This window comes from Pelophylax lessonae, assembly GCF_965119305.1.
Source record: "Pelophylax lessonae genome assembly, chromosome: 1".
In the NCBI taxonomy this organism is placed as follows: domain Eukaryota; kingdom Metazoa; phylum Chordata; class Amphibia; order Anura; family Ranidae; genus Pelophylax; species Pelophylax lessonae.
The window spans coordinates 119,848,647-119,864,187 of record NC_138768.1 but is presented as its reverse complement, the minus strand read 5'-3'; the positions used below and the strand labels follow the sequence as shown (position 1 = coordinate 119,864,187).

Sequence of the window (15,541 nt, the reverse complement as noted above, 5' to 3'; positions counted from 1 at the left end):
CTATAGAGGAGAGTGGGGTTCTAGTCGTATTTATGTGTAAATGTAATATCCGTTTTATTAAATAATGCTTGGTTGTTAGTTTAAAAAAAAAAAAAAACTGGCTCCTAACTTTTTTAGCTGGCTCCTAGATTTCAGGAAAATTTGTCAAGCCCTGGACTAAGCCATGCTCCCTGTGTCTTATGGACGCAGAGGGCCAGCTCAGGAGTGAGCACGAGGAGGATCAGGGCTGCTCTGTGCAAAACCATTCACAGAGCAGGTACATATTACATGTTTGTTATATGTTTTTTTTTTTCCTTTTATAATCACTTTAAGCCAAGCTATTGACATCTTTTGAAATCATACTGGTATCTAATAGGACTGGCGATAATGATAACTTTGACAGTTAGTTGAAGGCAGTATAGCAACATAATGGGCAACCCATTGAAATTCTTTAATTGTTAAAACAAATTTAAGAACCTCTTCTCTAACCCTTCCCTGACCTATCCGAAATGAAAAAAACCTTTTGATTGGATTTGAGCTGAAGCCAAAGCAGCATCATGACAGCCAGACAATGAGCATTTTCAGAAAGTATTTTGATTAGCACAGCTACATGTGCAGCAGTAGCCTCTCACAGGGCAAAGCAGTCTACAAAGTTTCCAACCCCCTTGGCGGTGTTGGCAGCCAAGAGGAGCACTGATATCACTCCCTCTGTCTTCTGACATTGCTCAAGCATATCGACGGGGAGAAGGTCATATGCTTCCCCATGCCCAGGGGCACTGGATAGTGTCCACTGCTGAAATAGAGATATAAACAGTTGGGGAGTGCAGGCAAGGAGAGTATATGGGATCCAGGGCGAAACTTTTGTAAAGACGCTGTTACCTGGTTTAAAACATTTCTGCTGTTAAGATAGAATACCAGAAACCCTAGAATATGGGTTACAACAGCATATAGGAGAGGTCAGCCATAAATGGACAGAAATTTAGTTGGTCCAACAGAGATTCAATCCGTGAGCAGGCTGATTGTACCCAAGTTAATCCATCGATCGACTTGGGTGCAACCAGCCTTCTGGATTTTTCTACATGCGATTACTGACAGCTGACATTACTATAGCCACTAGCAGTAATCATTGTATTCTGCCAATTTGGAAGACTCCCCTTGCTCGCCGCCAGCAGAATACAAAAGCTCTGTGGGAAACATTCCCCCATCAACATAGACTGTATTGATGGGGGAATCAAATCATTTTCTTTCCCTCCACTCTTGGTGGAATGAACGAAAATTTATTAATCTATGGCTTGCTTTAGTTTGAACAGAACTATCAATTTTTAACACACATACAGGTGCATCTCAAAAAATTTGAATATCATAAAAAAGGTAATTTACTTCAGTAATTTAAATAAAACGTGAAACTCATCTATTATATAGATTCATTACAAACAGAGTGATATATTTTAAGCATTTCATTCTTTTAATGTTGATGATTATGGCTTACAGCTAGTGAAAACCTAAAATTCAATATCTCAGAAAATTTGAATATTACATAAGACCGATATTTAACGCAGAAATGTTGGCTTACTGAAAAGTATGTCCAGGTACATTATAGTATACACTGAATACTTGGTCGGGACTTTGTTTGCAGGAATTACTGCAGCACTGCCGCATGGAATGGAGACGATCAGCCTGTGGCACTGCTGAGGTGTTATGGAAGCCCAGGTTGCTTTGATAGCGGCTTTCAGCTTGTCTGCATTGTTGGGTCTGGTGTCTCTCATCTTCCTCTTGACAATACCTCACGGATTCTCTGTAGGGTTTAGGTCAGACGAGTTTGCTGGTCAATCAAGCACAGTGATGCCATAATCATTAAACCAGGTATTAGTACTTTTGGCAGTGTGGGCAAGTGTGGTCCTCCAGACTCAGGGACCTTGATTTCCAAATGAAATGCAAAATTTACTTTCATCTGAAAAGAGGACTTCGGACCACTGAGCAACAGTCCAATCCTTTTTCTCCTCAGCCCAGGTAAGACACTACTGACGTTGTCTCTGGTTCAGGTGTGGCTTGACACAAGGAATGCGACAGTTGTAGCCCATGTCCTGGATATGTCTGTATGTGGTGGCTCTTGAAGCACTGACAGCAGCTGTAGTCCACTCCTTGTGAATCGCCCCCAAATTATTGAATGACTTTTGCTTCACAATATTTTCAAGGCTGCATTTATCCTTGTTGCTTGTGGATCTTTTTCTACCCCACTTTTTTCTTTGACTAAATTTTCCGTTAATATGCTTGGATACAGCACTCTGTTAACAAGCCAGCTTCTTTAGCAATGACCTTTTGTGACTTTCCCTCCTTGTGGAGTGTGTCAATTACTGTCTTCTAGACAATTGTCAAGTCAGCAGTCGTCCCCATGATTGTGTAACCTACTGAACCAGACTGAGAGACCATTTAAAGCAGTGGTTCTCAACACCTGTCCTCAGGACCCACTAACAGGCCAGATTTTAAGTAATACCTTGGGGAGATGCAGACTAGAATACTGCAATCACTGAGCAGCAAATTATATCACCTGTGATGTATTTCAGTTATCTTGCAAACCTGGCCTGGGTCCTGAGGACAGGGGTTGAGAACCACTGATTAAGCCCCTGTTCACATCGGGCCGATTTGACATGTCAAATCGCATGCCAAATAGGAGCCTGTTGCCGGCAACGGCACCATCCGAATCGGTGTGACGCTGATTTTGCGGCACTGCACCGTTTCCCAAAAGTAGTTCCTGCACTACTTTTGGCAACTTCGGGGGTGATTTAACCTATTTACCCGCGCCCACCGTGCATATACTGCGGCACTCTGACGCTGCTGGGCAAAGCAACGTATCCATACGTCGTTCGCTCAGCCGCCCCCGCTCATTCCCTGGGGAGCTAGTCTGGTCACTAGCTGGTCACTCATGATCTCCTGCAGCAGAGGGAGAAAGACAGACGGCTGATGTAAACACAGCCGTCTGTCATTCTCCCTTAGATCATCACAAAGGCTATGCGATCCTGCTATGTAGGATCGTATGTCTCTGTGATTATCTAACAGGCCACGCCCCCTGAAAGTTAGAATTACGCCCCTAGGGTCACACTTAACCCCTTGATCACCAATAAAGTTAATCCCCTTCCCTGCCAGTGTCATTTTGTCACTGGTACCCCCAAAAGTGTCAAAAATGTCAGGCAATGTCGCAGTCCCGCAAAAAAAATTTGCAGATCGCCGCCATTACTAGTTAAAAAAAAAAACAATAAAAAAGACATAAATCTTTCCCGTAGTTAGTAAACGCAATAGCTTTTGCGCAAATCAATCAAAATACGCTTATTGCGATTTTTTTTTATCAAAAATATGTAGCAGAAAACAAATTGGCCTAAAATGTTAAAAATCAAAATTTTTTACTTTTTTTTTTTTTGAGAATTTCATATAAAAAAACGTGAAAAATATTGTTATTTTTTTCAAAATGGTTGCTATTTTTTTGTTTATAGCGCAAAAAATAAAAATCGCACAGGTGATCAAATACCACCAAAAGAAAGCTCTGTTTGTGGGGGAAAAAAGGACGTCCATTTAATTTGGGTACAGCGTGGCATGACCGAGCAATTGTTCGTTAAATTCACGCAGTGCAGAATCGCAAAATAGGGCCTGGTCTTTGAGCAGCCAAATCTTCCGGGGCTAAAGTGGTTAAATAGACATCTGTGCATGAACCCACACAGATGTCTCTCAAATTGCCCCCCGAAGTCCAGCTGAAATGCTGGTTTGAAATCAGCTGAACTCGCACGATTTCAAATCCGCATTTAATGTAAACCTAGGCTTAAGGCTCCTTTCACACTATCTGTCCGTCGGACGGATTCCGTTTTTCTCAGTGGGGGATCGAGCCACCGATCCCCCGCTGAGCAGCAGGAGGACATCTGTGTCTCCACGCTGTGCGCGGAGACCCAGCTGTCAGTTCCCCATGCATCTCTATGGGGGAAATCGGATGGGAACGGACTGTCGGTCCGTTCTCATCCGATCCGATCCGATCCGCTGGACGGATGGAAAATAGGGTTTCCATCCGTCCAGATTTGACGGATCGGGTCGGATGTCAGCGGACATGTCTCCGCTGCCATCCGATGCCCCATAGGAATGCATGGGAGGACCGTTCAGATCCGCCAAAAAAACGGACAGGCGGATCTGAAAGGTCCGCCTGTGTGAAAGGGGCCTAAAGGCTCCGTAAACCTTTACAGGTGTTTTGAGTTAATTAGCTGATTACAGTGTGACACCATGAGTCTACAATATTGAACTTTTTCATAATGTTATACATTTTCTGAGATACTGAATTTTGGGTTTTCATTATCTGTAAACCATAATTATCAAAATTAAAAGAAAGAAACACTTAAAATATATCACTCTGTGTAATGCATCTATATTTTATCTGAGTTTTACTTTTTTAATAAGTTACTGAAATAAATTAACTTTTTGATGATATTCACATTTTTTGAGATGCACCTGTATATATGTAAAAATCCCCACAATTGTTGCCATGATGGAGTTGTGCATGTATTGAAAGCCATGCCATGTTTCTACTGAGGACATCCTGCCTTTTTGTAGTTACGCTAATATCTTTCTGTCATGTATTGTGAACTTGAAATGTGTGACCAGAAGTCACGCCAACAAATACAACTGGGAGCTACAAACCCTGCAGAAATCTCGTACATTAATGTTGTCCTTGTCAAATGCTATTAAGCACTGACTAAATTACATTTGTATTAGTTCTGAGAAGTCAATTGAATACAAGCCTAAAACGTGTGAACTCCTAATTGTGCATGCAGAAAGCCCACTGGAAATACGCTGACATGATCAGCAGCCACTCTGACTTGCATTGCTTTTGTTACCTTTTTGTGTATTGATCTAATATTTTGTTTAGTGGGGTCAGACTTTTTGTAACCATGTTGTAAGGATTCCTGTAAAGAGATCATGTTCTCGAAAGCGAGACAACATAGTCACTGGATTTATGAAAGTGTGTTTACAAGCAAACTGGACAATGGTGAAGAAATGGCCCAGCAAACTAGAGCTCTGGTCACAGATAGATAAAATGTTGACCAAAAATTCTTAGGAAAAGTCTTATAGAAAATTTGTATCAGTGTTAATTTTGGCAGCAAATTTCAATTTAGTTTTAGTCTTAGTCTTAGGACTAAAATGGCATTTTAGTTTTAGTCCTATTTTAGTCTTCTGCAAGTGTTTTAGTTTTAGTCCTATTTAGTCGACTAAAACTCCAGTACATTTTAGTCGATTAAAACGTCCTACATTTTAGTCGACTAAAACGTCCTACATTTTAGTCGACTAAAACGTCCTACATTTTAGTCGACTAAAACTCATTTTACTCATCTATAATCAAATGGGTGTAGTTCAATTGTAAATTGTAATGCATTATTTAAGCATTTCTCTACAATTTCCAAACTCATTATATACTACTGCTGGTCCTGGAGTGAAAAATCTAATATGTTATTATTTATGGTATTAAGCTTTGAGCATGCACCAGTGTTAATTTTGGCAGCAAATTTCGATTTAGTTATAGTTATAGTCTTTTGACTAAAATGCCATTTTAGTTTTAGTCATATTTTAGTCTTAAAGCGGTAGTATCCCGCTTTTTGACACTTTTACCTACAGGTAAGCCTATAATAAGGCTTACCTGTAGGTACAAATAATATCTCCTAAACCGGCACGGTTTAGGAGATATTTACAGTGCATGCAGCCGCTCGCGCGAGCGTCGTATGCGCTCTGAAGGTCCAGGGGGACCTTCAATTAAGTTGCCGGGATCTTGCCGGAAAAATCACTCCCGTGCGCATGCGCGGGAGTGACGTGATCGCGGCTCCGGCCAATCATCGCGCCGGAGCCGTCTCTTCTGGCCAGTCAGCGCACCGGAGCCGCCGAACCCGGAAGAGACGACGAGGGATCATGGCAGCGCCCGCAGCGATGTCCAGGGGTCCGTGTCGGGCTTCGTTTTAAGGTAAGTTACACATAATGGGCTAGTATGCGATGCATACTAGCTCATTATGCCTTTGTCTTGCAGGTTTTTTTTTTTTATTTTTTTTTTTATAGGGTTTACAACCGCTTTAAGACTAAAATGCCATTTTAGTTTTAGTTGTATTTTAGTTATCTGAATTGTTTTAGTTTTAGTCGTATTTTAGTCTACTAAAATTGTGTTAATTTAGTCGACGAAAACGTTTTAGTCGGTTTTAGTCGACGAAATTAACACTGATTTGTATGCAAATTCTCTTAATATTCAGATGTAGTTTGAGAGATTTATTTGCTTTTAACATTTTGGTTTTAGAATAAATGGACCTTACCAAATCAAAACCACGTACACTGTTAATAATTCGTTCCTTTGAGAAAAATTTTCCATCCTGCAACTTCGAATTTTCTCGTCACTATGGACAAAAACAAATTTATTTTAACCCATTAATGATTAGGAAAACTTTTCTTTAACTAAGAATTTCCATTTGAAATTCAACTCCCCTATGGCCAGCTTAGTGGAAAATACTGCGGCTTATAGTCACAAAAGGAAATTATAATGTAAAGTTTTGGATGAAGCAGTAGATAATATACAGAAGGCAAATAACTACATAGGAAATGACCTAGTAATATTTTTTTTTTTTTGGGGGGGGGGGGGGGGTTAGAACACAGCATGTAGCCTAAAAAGGTGGCAGGCAGGGATACATAGGGGTTGTTTTACTAAAACTGAAGAGCATCTCCACATAGAAACCAATCAGCTTCCATTTTTTTTGTTAGAGTGTAAGTGAACAAGCTGAAGTTAGAAGCGGATTGGCTTCCATGAACAGCTGCACCAGATTTTGCACAATCCAGTTTTAGTAAATCAATCCCATAGTATGCTGACCAATATCATGACATGGTGCCTAAATTAGGTGAACAAGATTGCAATGAAACCATGAAGGCTTTGGGTTGATTTTATTGAACTTTTAGGTTTCATCTGTCGCATACACAGTATTTGTATTGCCCGAGTAGTTACTGCGCATACGTGGCTCTCAGAAAGTTGGTCTAGACTTTGCAAGCTGCTGCAGGGGATTCAAAGCGACCTTTATCTGCCACACAGGGGGGAGGATTATGATGACATTGCTGTCACTCACATAACACAGGCCACTGCTGCTGCAGAGAAACCTCCATTACCAGTAAAGGATGAAGATAAGTAGATTTGTCTTGGCATCCAGGCCAGATAGTCCCTGGAATTGAGCGTATTAGGAGATTGCGGTCTAGCTGGTGTCTGTGGCCCCTGTTAGAGGTTTCTGCCACCCTATGACCTGGCATGTAGATGAGAAGAGGAAACATACAGCTTTCTGATTGGTGCCTATGACCCCTGCAGGAGTTCCATATTCTGGTGAGTGCGGACCTTAAAAAGAGGGGGAGTACGATTGTACTCACCTTCATGGCTGATCACCGGAGATTGCAATTTACTTGCACTGATTTCTGCACTTTAACACCTTTTTATGGACCCATATATTAATTTATCGGTCTGAAAAACTATTTATTGTGGTTTTTAATGTTTTTACAACATAGACTGTATTATTTTCGCCCATTTGGCACAAGTCACGTTATATTGATATACTTTTTGAGTTCACTGTATGCGCTTTGCACTTAGAGCAATTTATATATCACACAATGGTTTAGTATAGAATATTGTTTATTGATTCTTTGTATATTACTTGTCACATTGAGCACTTTAACCTATTGATTTATATATTACAGACATGTATAGGATTTCTTATAGGCTATTAACACTTCCTATCTGGTTTTACACATATTTGAGACCCTTACGCAATAGCATTTTGCTTGGATACACTTGTAGTTCTTTCTCAGGCAGCGCCACCTATCCCTCCCTTTAATTTTTATTTTCTCATATCCTTTCATTTGTGATATGTGAGGTAGGCTGCAGCCTGTTATATACAGTATCTCACAAAAGTGAGTACACCCCTCACATTGTTGTAAAAAAATTTCTTATATCTTTTCCTGTGACAACACTGAGGAACTTACACTTTGCTACAGCTTGTATAACAGTTTAAATTTACTGTCCCCTCAAAGTATCTCAATACACAGCCGATAATGTCTAAATCGCTGGCAACAAAAGTGAGTACACCCCTAAGGGATAATGTCCAAATTGGGCCCAGTTAGCCATTTTCCCTCCCCGGTGTCATGTGACTTGTTAGTGTTACAAGGTCTGAGGTGTGAATGGGGAGCAGGTGTGTTAAATTTGGTGTTATCGCTCTCATTCTCATACTGGTCACTGGAAGTTCAACATGGCACGTCATAACAAAGAACTCTGAGGATCTGAAAAAAAAATTAATGCTCTTCGTAAAGATGGCCTAGGCTATAAGAAGATTGCCAAGACCCTGAAACTGAGCTGCAGCATACATACAGCGGTTTAACAGGACAGGTTCAACTCAGAGCAGGCCTCGTCATGGTCGGTCAAGGCAGCTGAGTGCACGTGGTCAGCGTCACATCCAGAGGTTTAGACGTATGGGTGCTGCCATCCTCAAACAGAAGGTGAAAGAGCGCAAGGTCTCTAACATCCACCAGCTCCGTGATGTCATGGAGGAGTGGAAGAGGACTCCAGTGACAACCTGTGACGCTCTGGTTACCTCCATGCCCAAGAGGGTTAAGGCAGTGCTGGAAAATAATGGTGGCCACACAAAATATTGACACTTTGGACCCAATTTGGACATTTTCACTTAGGGGTGTACTCACTTTTGTTGCCAGTGGTTTAGACATTAATGGCTGTGTGTTGAGTTATTTTGAGGGGACAGCAAATGTACACTGTTATACAAGCTGTACACTCACTACTTTACATTGTAGCAAAGTGTAATTTCTTCAATGTTGTCACATGAAAAGATAAAATAAAATATTTACAAAAATGTGAGGGATGTACCTACTTTTGTGAGATAATGTAAATCCTAGCATGGAAATTATCCTTTCCATTATTGAACTTTTGTTTTAAACATTTCAGTCAAAGCTCACTTATGCTTTCTGCCCCCACACCAGAAACCTATTTTACTTGCAACTGTACTCTTTGCCTCTGCTGTTTCATCCTAGCTAGCTAATCTTCAGTGTGCTGGCTATATTTGTGCAGTAGCTTCCCATAGGGTTCTGTGGTGTCTTTTACCAAGCGTCCCCTAGTCTGAAATATGGTCCAATATTAAAACCAGGGAAATAGTTCTGAGGTAAGTATGCATCTAACTTGCTGGATTAGCTCACCAGGAACAATTGGGACATGTATAGGGCTAGAGCTGCACCCTATAATATAAGAAGATGAATATTTGCCTCTCCAATGGGTAGTGAGTACATGGTTTGCTCTAACAGTGCTCCAGTGATATTCAGCTCTTCTCGATATGATGGATAGCAGGTCCCCAGCTATGTGCAATAGTTTCTCCCACTGCCCACCATGTCCCTACAGAACTCAGCATCCTAGCTCTACCTGAACCTGGGGGGGGGGGGTCACATCACTTCCAAGAAAATACAGATAGCAATGGCTATCTCTGCTGCTTTCTACCAGGGTTTTTTTTATGATGTAATAGCCGGTTCACATAGGTGCGACCCGACTTGCCGGGGCGACCCGTGAAGTCGCGGTGCACAGCTCGCACCGCGACCTCGGAGAGACCTGCACAGACTTCATATCATTGAAGTCAATGCAGGTCGCTCCATGTCGCCCCAAAGAAGCTCAGGACCCTTTTCCTAAGTCGGAGCGACTTGTGTCGCTCCTATTAGAACGGGTTCTGTGCTACTCTATGGCAGGCGACCCACGGCGACTTGTCAGGCGACCAGGTCGCCTGACAAGTCGCCCCAGTGTGAATGGGGTCTGATAGTTTATGCTGTTGTTGCTTGTGAAAATATTATCAATATTTAAAAATATGTTTACCTGCACCCATTATTTATCAATGGGATATTGGTACAAAACACTTGAGCTAGGCATTAAACAAAAGGATTTCATGGCACTGCAAGTAAATAATCAATTTAACCACTTAAGCCCCGGAGGATTTGACTGCTCAAAGACCAGGCCCTATTTTGCGATTCGGCACTGCGTGACTGTAACGGACAATTGCACGGTCGTGCGGCACTGTACCCAAATGAAATTGACATCCTTTTTTTCCCACAAACATAGCTTTCTTTTGGGGGTATTCGATCACCTGTGCAATTTTTACTTTTTGCACTATAAACAAAAAAAGAGCGACAATTTTGAATAAAAAAATAAGTAAAATCAATTTTTTTTAACATTTTAGGCCAATTTGTTTTCTGCTACATATTTTTGGTAAAAAAAAATCGCAATAAGCGTATTTTGATTGGTTTGCGCAAAAGTTATCGCGTACTAACTACGGGAAAGATTTATGTCATTTTTATTGTTTTGTTTTTTTAACTAGTAATGGCGGCGATCTGCAATTTTTTTTATTTTTTTTGTGGGACTGCGACATTGTGGCAGACAGATCGGACCCCTGACTGACATTTTTGACACTTTTGGGGGTACCAGTGACATTACTACAGTAATCAGTGCTATAAATATGCACTGTTAATGTAAAAATGACACTGGCAGGGAAGGGGTTAACTTTATTAGTGATCAATGGGTTAAGTGTGTCCCTAGGGGTCGTGATTCTAACTGTCAAGGGGCATGGCTTGTTAGATCATAACAGAGACATACGATCCTACATAGCAGGATCGCATAGCCTCTGTCATGATCTAAGGGAGAATGACAGACGGCTGTGTTTACATCAGCCGTCTGCTTTTCTCCCTCTCCTGAGCCTCAAGAGTTCTGTTCACTGGAACTAAGGGACCAAGCCCAACCCCTGAAAAACAACTCCATACCATAATCCCCCCTCCACCAAATGATTTGGACCAGTGCACAAAGCAAGGTCCATAAAGACATGGATGAGCGAGTTTGAGATGGAGGAACTTGACTGGCCTGCACCTCAACCCGATAGAACACCTTTGGGATGAATTTGAGCGGAGACTGCGAGCCAGGTCTTCTCATTCAACATCAGTGCCTGACCTCACAAATGCACTTCTGGAAGAATGATCAAACATTCCAATAGGCACACTAAACCTTGTGGACAGACTTCCCAGAAGAGTTGAAGCTGTTATAGCTGCAAAGGGAGGGCCAACTCAATATTGAACCCTATGGACTAAAGGCTTGTACGCACTTTAAGAAAGCTGGACGAACATTTTCGTCCGAGGAACACAACTTTCGACAGCCGATTGTGACTTTTTGTTTAAAAATTCTCGAAGGGATAAACTCCAAAATTATTCTTGTACAGAAACAGAACAAACGATTTTCATTTAATATTTACTCTTTTCATACAAGAAAGACTGCGCCTGATCAGAAACAATAAACCACAAAAAAAAAACTTTTGTCGTACAAATTTTTTTTTTTTTTTTTGCAAATTATTATTCATCGGTTCTGATTTGCTGTGAAACAACGAGAAAAATTAGGCAATCGCTCACCCGCCTGATTTTCTTATAGTGCGTACCCTACTTAACACTGGGATGCCACATTAAAGTTCATGTGCGTATAAAGGCAGGTGTCCTAATACTTTTTACATTATAGTGCATGTTAGGACTGTGGAGGTGACACTGGGGACCTTGTGGCAGGTAGGGTCTGTTTAGTTTTGAGGAGTTTCTTTAATGGATACCAGAAGAACAGGGTGCACAGCCCAATGATTGCATATAGTTGACGGACTAGTATATGTTTGCAGTCTCCTTGCTGCACCCCACCAATCACGGGCCCCAGGGGTTCCCCAGAGGAGGAAATATCAGCTGAAGAACATAAACCTGAAACTTCTACAGCCATTGGAAATTGCAACTAACAAATATAGTTAAAATGTAGCTTTAACAGTTGGCTATGCCACTGCCCAGACCAGTGTCTCTAATATTTAAAATACTATATACTCGATATTAAATACCCCTTAGCAAGAAAAAAAACCCCTCTAATTTCCTTGTTGGTATGACTGGGTGTTATCAGTTTTCTCATACCGTACCACTATTTTTCCTTTTTATGATGGTCCTTTCCTGATTCATAGCCTGAAGGAAGAATCCTTATTGCTGTGAAGTCACCCATTCTTCCTTCTAAACCAGGGGTGGGGAACCTACCATCCGAGGGCCGTATGTGGCCCACAAAGTCATCTGGTCCAGCCCCCATACAGCTGAGTCTGTGTCTCTCAGCTGATCTGTCAGAACGGAGCTGATGCTTCCGGTATAGTTCCGGCTCCTTTCTGACAGTCCGAGTGAGTCACAGGCGGAGTGAAATCAAATGCACTCCGCCTGTGACCAATGCAGGAAACATCGCCTCTTCCTCCAGGGCGGCACTGCTGCACGCTACACTTCTCCTAGCCAGCATTTCCCGCCAGCAGCACACACAGCAGTACCAGCCAGAGGCAGCAGTACCAGCCAGAGGCAGCAGTACCAGCCAGAGCTAGCAGTACCAGACAGAACCAGCAGTACTCACAGCGGTACCAGCCAGAGCCAGCAGTACTCACAACAGTACCAGCCAAAGCCAGCAGTACTCACAGCAGTACCAGCCAGAGCCAGCAGTACCCAAAGCGCCACCAGCCAGAGCCAGCAGTACCATCCAAACCCAGCAATACCCACAGCAGTACCAGCCATAGCGAGCAGTACCAACAGCAGTACCAGCCAGAGTCAGCAGTACCCACAACAGTACCAGCCAGCAGTACCCACAGCAGTACCAGCCAGCAGTACCTACAGCACAGTACCAGCCAGCAATGCCAGTACCAGCCTGAGCCAGCAGTACCTACAGCAATACCAGCCAGCAGTACCCACATCAGTACCTGCCTGAGCAAGCAGTACTAGCCAGTAGTACCAGCCTAAGCTAGCAGTACCCACAGCACATTACCAGCCAGCAATGCCAGCCAGCTGTACCCACCAGCAGTACCCATCAGCAGTTATTTTCAAAACTCACCACCATAAAGAGTCGACTGCGCTCCAGACTAACCGACGCAAACCTGGAAAAACAGTTGCGAGTAGCAACATCATCAATACCAGCTAACATCACACACCTCACCAAACAGAAGCAGTTGCAGCCATCACATTAGGGCTGAGTTAATTAAATGTTTGGCCAAATATAACAGTCACAATTTTAAGTTGATAATTTTGTACGGCCCCCGAAGGATTTTATGAATACCCAAATGGCCCTTGGCAGAAAAAAGGTTCCCCACTCCTGTTCTAAACAGACCCACTAGGGAATAATCTGCCATCTGCCAGGCTGCTGGTAATTGTGGGTCTCGGCAGAGCGAGGGCAATACTGCACCAACACATCCAGGCAAATCTACATACACACCTGGCTGATACAGCAGTAGAAACCTAACATGACCATCTCAAGCATGTTTAAACACTTATAGATAAAACACTTGTCTACAGCAGAAGCAAAGTTCCCAGCCCTGCAATTTTTGATTCTTTAATAATTGCGTAATCGGTTTCTAGCATTTGTGAAAACTGTTTCTGGAATGTCTTCGCCAGCATAATGGATATAGAATATATACAATGTACAATACCGATAATAAAGAACTCTCCGTACATCATTCCACACTTGTTTACTCTACAAAGGTGTATATGGCTGGTGGAAAAGCCTCAGGAAATGGATGTTGATAATGGAGTTGGTTTTCATGCAGCGACTGCATTTTTGATATAAGTACAGAGGTGACCGCAAAATCAGTGAATCCATTTTAAGCCTGTAAAAGCAGAAACATCTCCTCTACCACCTGGTGAAATAAACTCGCTTGAGAAGGACTCACTGGTGGAGCTGTCACCTCTTCTTTTCTAATATTAAATAACAACATAATTTCCTAAGCTGTAAACAGAATGTGTTGTATGAGTTATAGGGAGGTCAGGCTTCCCTTACATATGCTTGACCTGGCAAAACCCTGCTCATTGTATGCATTGTGCACAAGAAAATGGGTGATTTCCTGCCTACGCAGCCGCCTGCTAGTAATATGATCAGAGCAGAGGGAGAGCCTGGATACAGAATGATATTTAAAGACCTCCGCTAGAGCTTTTTTTCTCTCTTACAACATAAGCAGAACATGTTGTTCATATTCACTCATTTAGATTGACAATGAATCTCAGCACGTTTAACTAAGCTGTTTCTCATAATTATACTTGAATGGCAAACTTAATTGGATGTAATAGAGTGATCAAGATTTTATAGTAAGTGCCAATAAGTTATAAAATTAAATTAGATTAATTATAGTTTTTTTTTTTTTTTTTACAAATCTCTCTAAATCAGAAAAGTGAACCCTTTCATCACACTCTAGCTTTGCAGACCTATGCACATCTCATTCGGATTCTTATCCCTTTTTGTTTCATATCTCAAGAAGCACAAATCCATCTCTAATTAGGTTTAAAGTCCAAACTTCAGTAAGAACACAAAGAGAAAATGAGAAAAATAAAGACTTTTAGGATTAGACAGCCAGGAATCTTTATCTGTAAAGTACTTAATTATAAGATCTGTTTTTTGATAACATGGTTTACTTTGTTGGTTTTATTTAGTCACATAGGAGTTTGGTTTTTCTCTCTTTTTCTGTTTCAGAAAGGTGTTTATTCATCCACTTATCAAGGGGCTTGTAATATATGGCACATGGAGATTGAAGAAAGTCCAGACTGGATAAAGAAAGAGTTTGAAAAGGTAATGTTTAATTCACGTTTTATGCTCCCAGTAAGGCTGATGAAAGACAGGAGTAAAGCTGCCATCTTGATCCTGTAATGGGGAACTCATAGGTGTAGCGTTAGCTGGTGCTTCCACCAATACAGGATGTTTTCTTTGAAGATGGAGAACAAACTATAAGGCTCCTTTCACACGGGCGTCATTTGTTCAGTCATGTTTATACATAGAAATAACAGATTCAGTGTACATCAGTAAACAAAAGAGTTGGCGTTATTTTTTTAAAAGACGTCCAGGTCCCCCAATCCATACTGCATGGGGTCCCCCCAAAATCTTTACATGTCCCTTAGGTCTTTCCCTCCAAAATCCATACCAGACCCTTCTCCGAGCATGCAGCCTGGTAGGCTAGCAATGGGGGGGGGGGGGGCGAACATGTGCCCCCCCAACCATACCAGGCCACATGACCTCAACATGGGGGGGTACATTGCTTGGGGGAGGGGCCATGTTGGTGAGTACAAGGGCCTCTTCCCTACAACCCTTCCCCGGTGGTTGTGAGGGGTGCAAGGGGTGACTTATTAAGCCCCCAGATCCAGCTCCTCCTCCTATGGGAATGAGTATTGAGGTACATAGTACCCCTATTTATTTACAAAAGAAAAAAAATACAAGTGCACATAAAACACAGACAGTTTTTGACAAGTCCTTTATCAAATAGATAAATGTCCCCTAAACATCATCAATCACGATGAAGGACAACACTGACCCACAAGGAAAAAAATAAACCTGTTGACACAACCCCTCCATCGCTTGTCTCCCGCCAACTGACAGTTCCCCCTCATCGCTGTAATAAACTAAGGGGCAGAGTCACCCAGTGGCATAATTGACCATATATATATATATATATATGTCCATATTTGG

General features: G+C 41.9%; 1 protein-coding gene across 1 annotated transcript in view; it reads left to right on the top strand.

The window, feature by feature from the left end:
- Positions 1–15,541, top strand: part of RNF180 (ring finger protein 180) — a 125,833-nt gene that overhangs the window by 33,424 nt on the left and 76,868 nt on the right. The window contains exon 3 of the mRNA XM_082271018.1: positions 14,555–14,650. Coding sequence (XP_082127144.1) covers positions 14,555–14,650 — 96 coding nt within the window. The remainder of the gene's footprint in view (positions 1–14,554; positions 14,651–15,541) is intronic.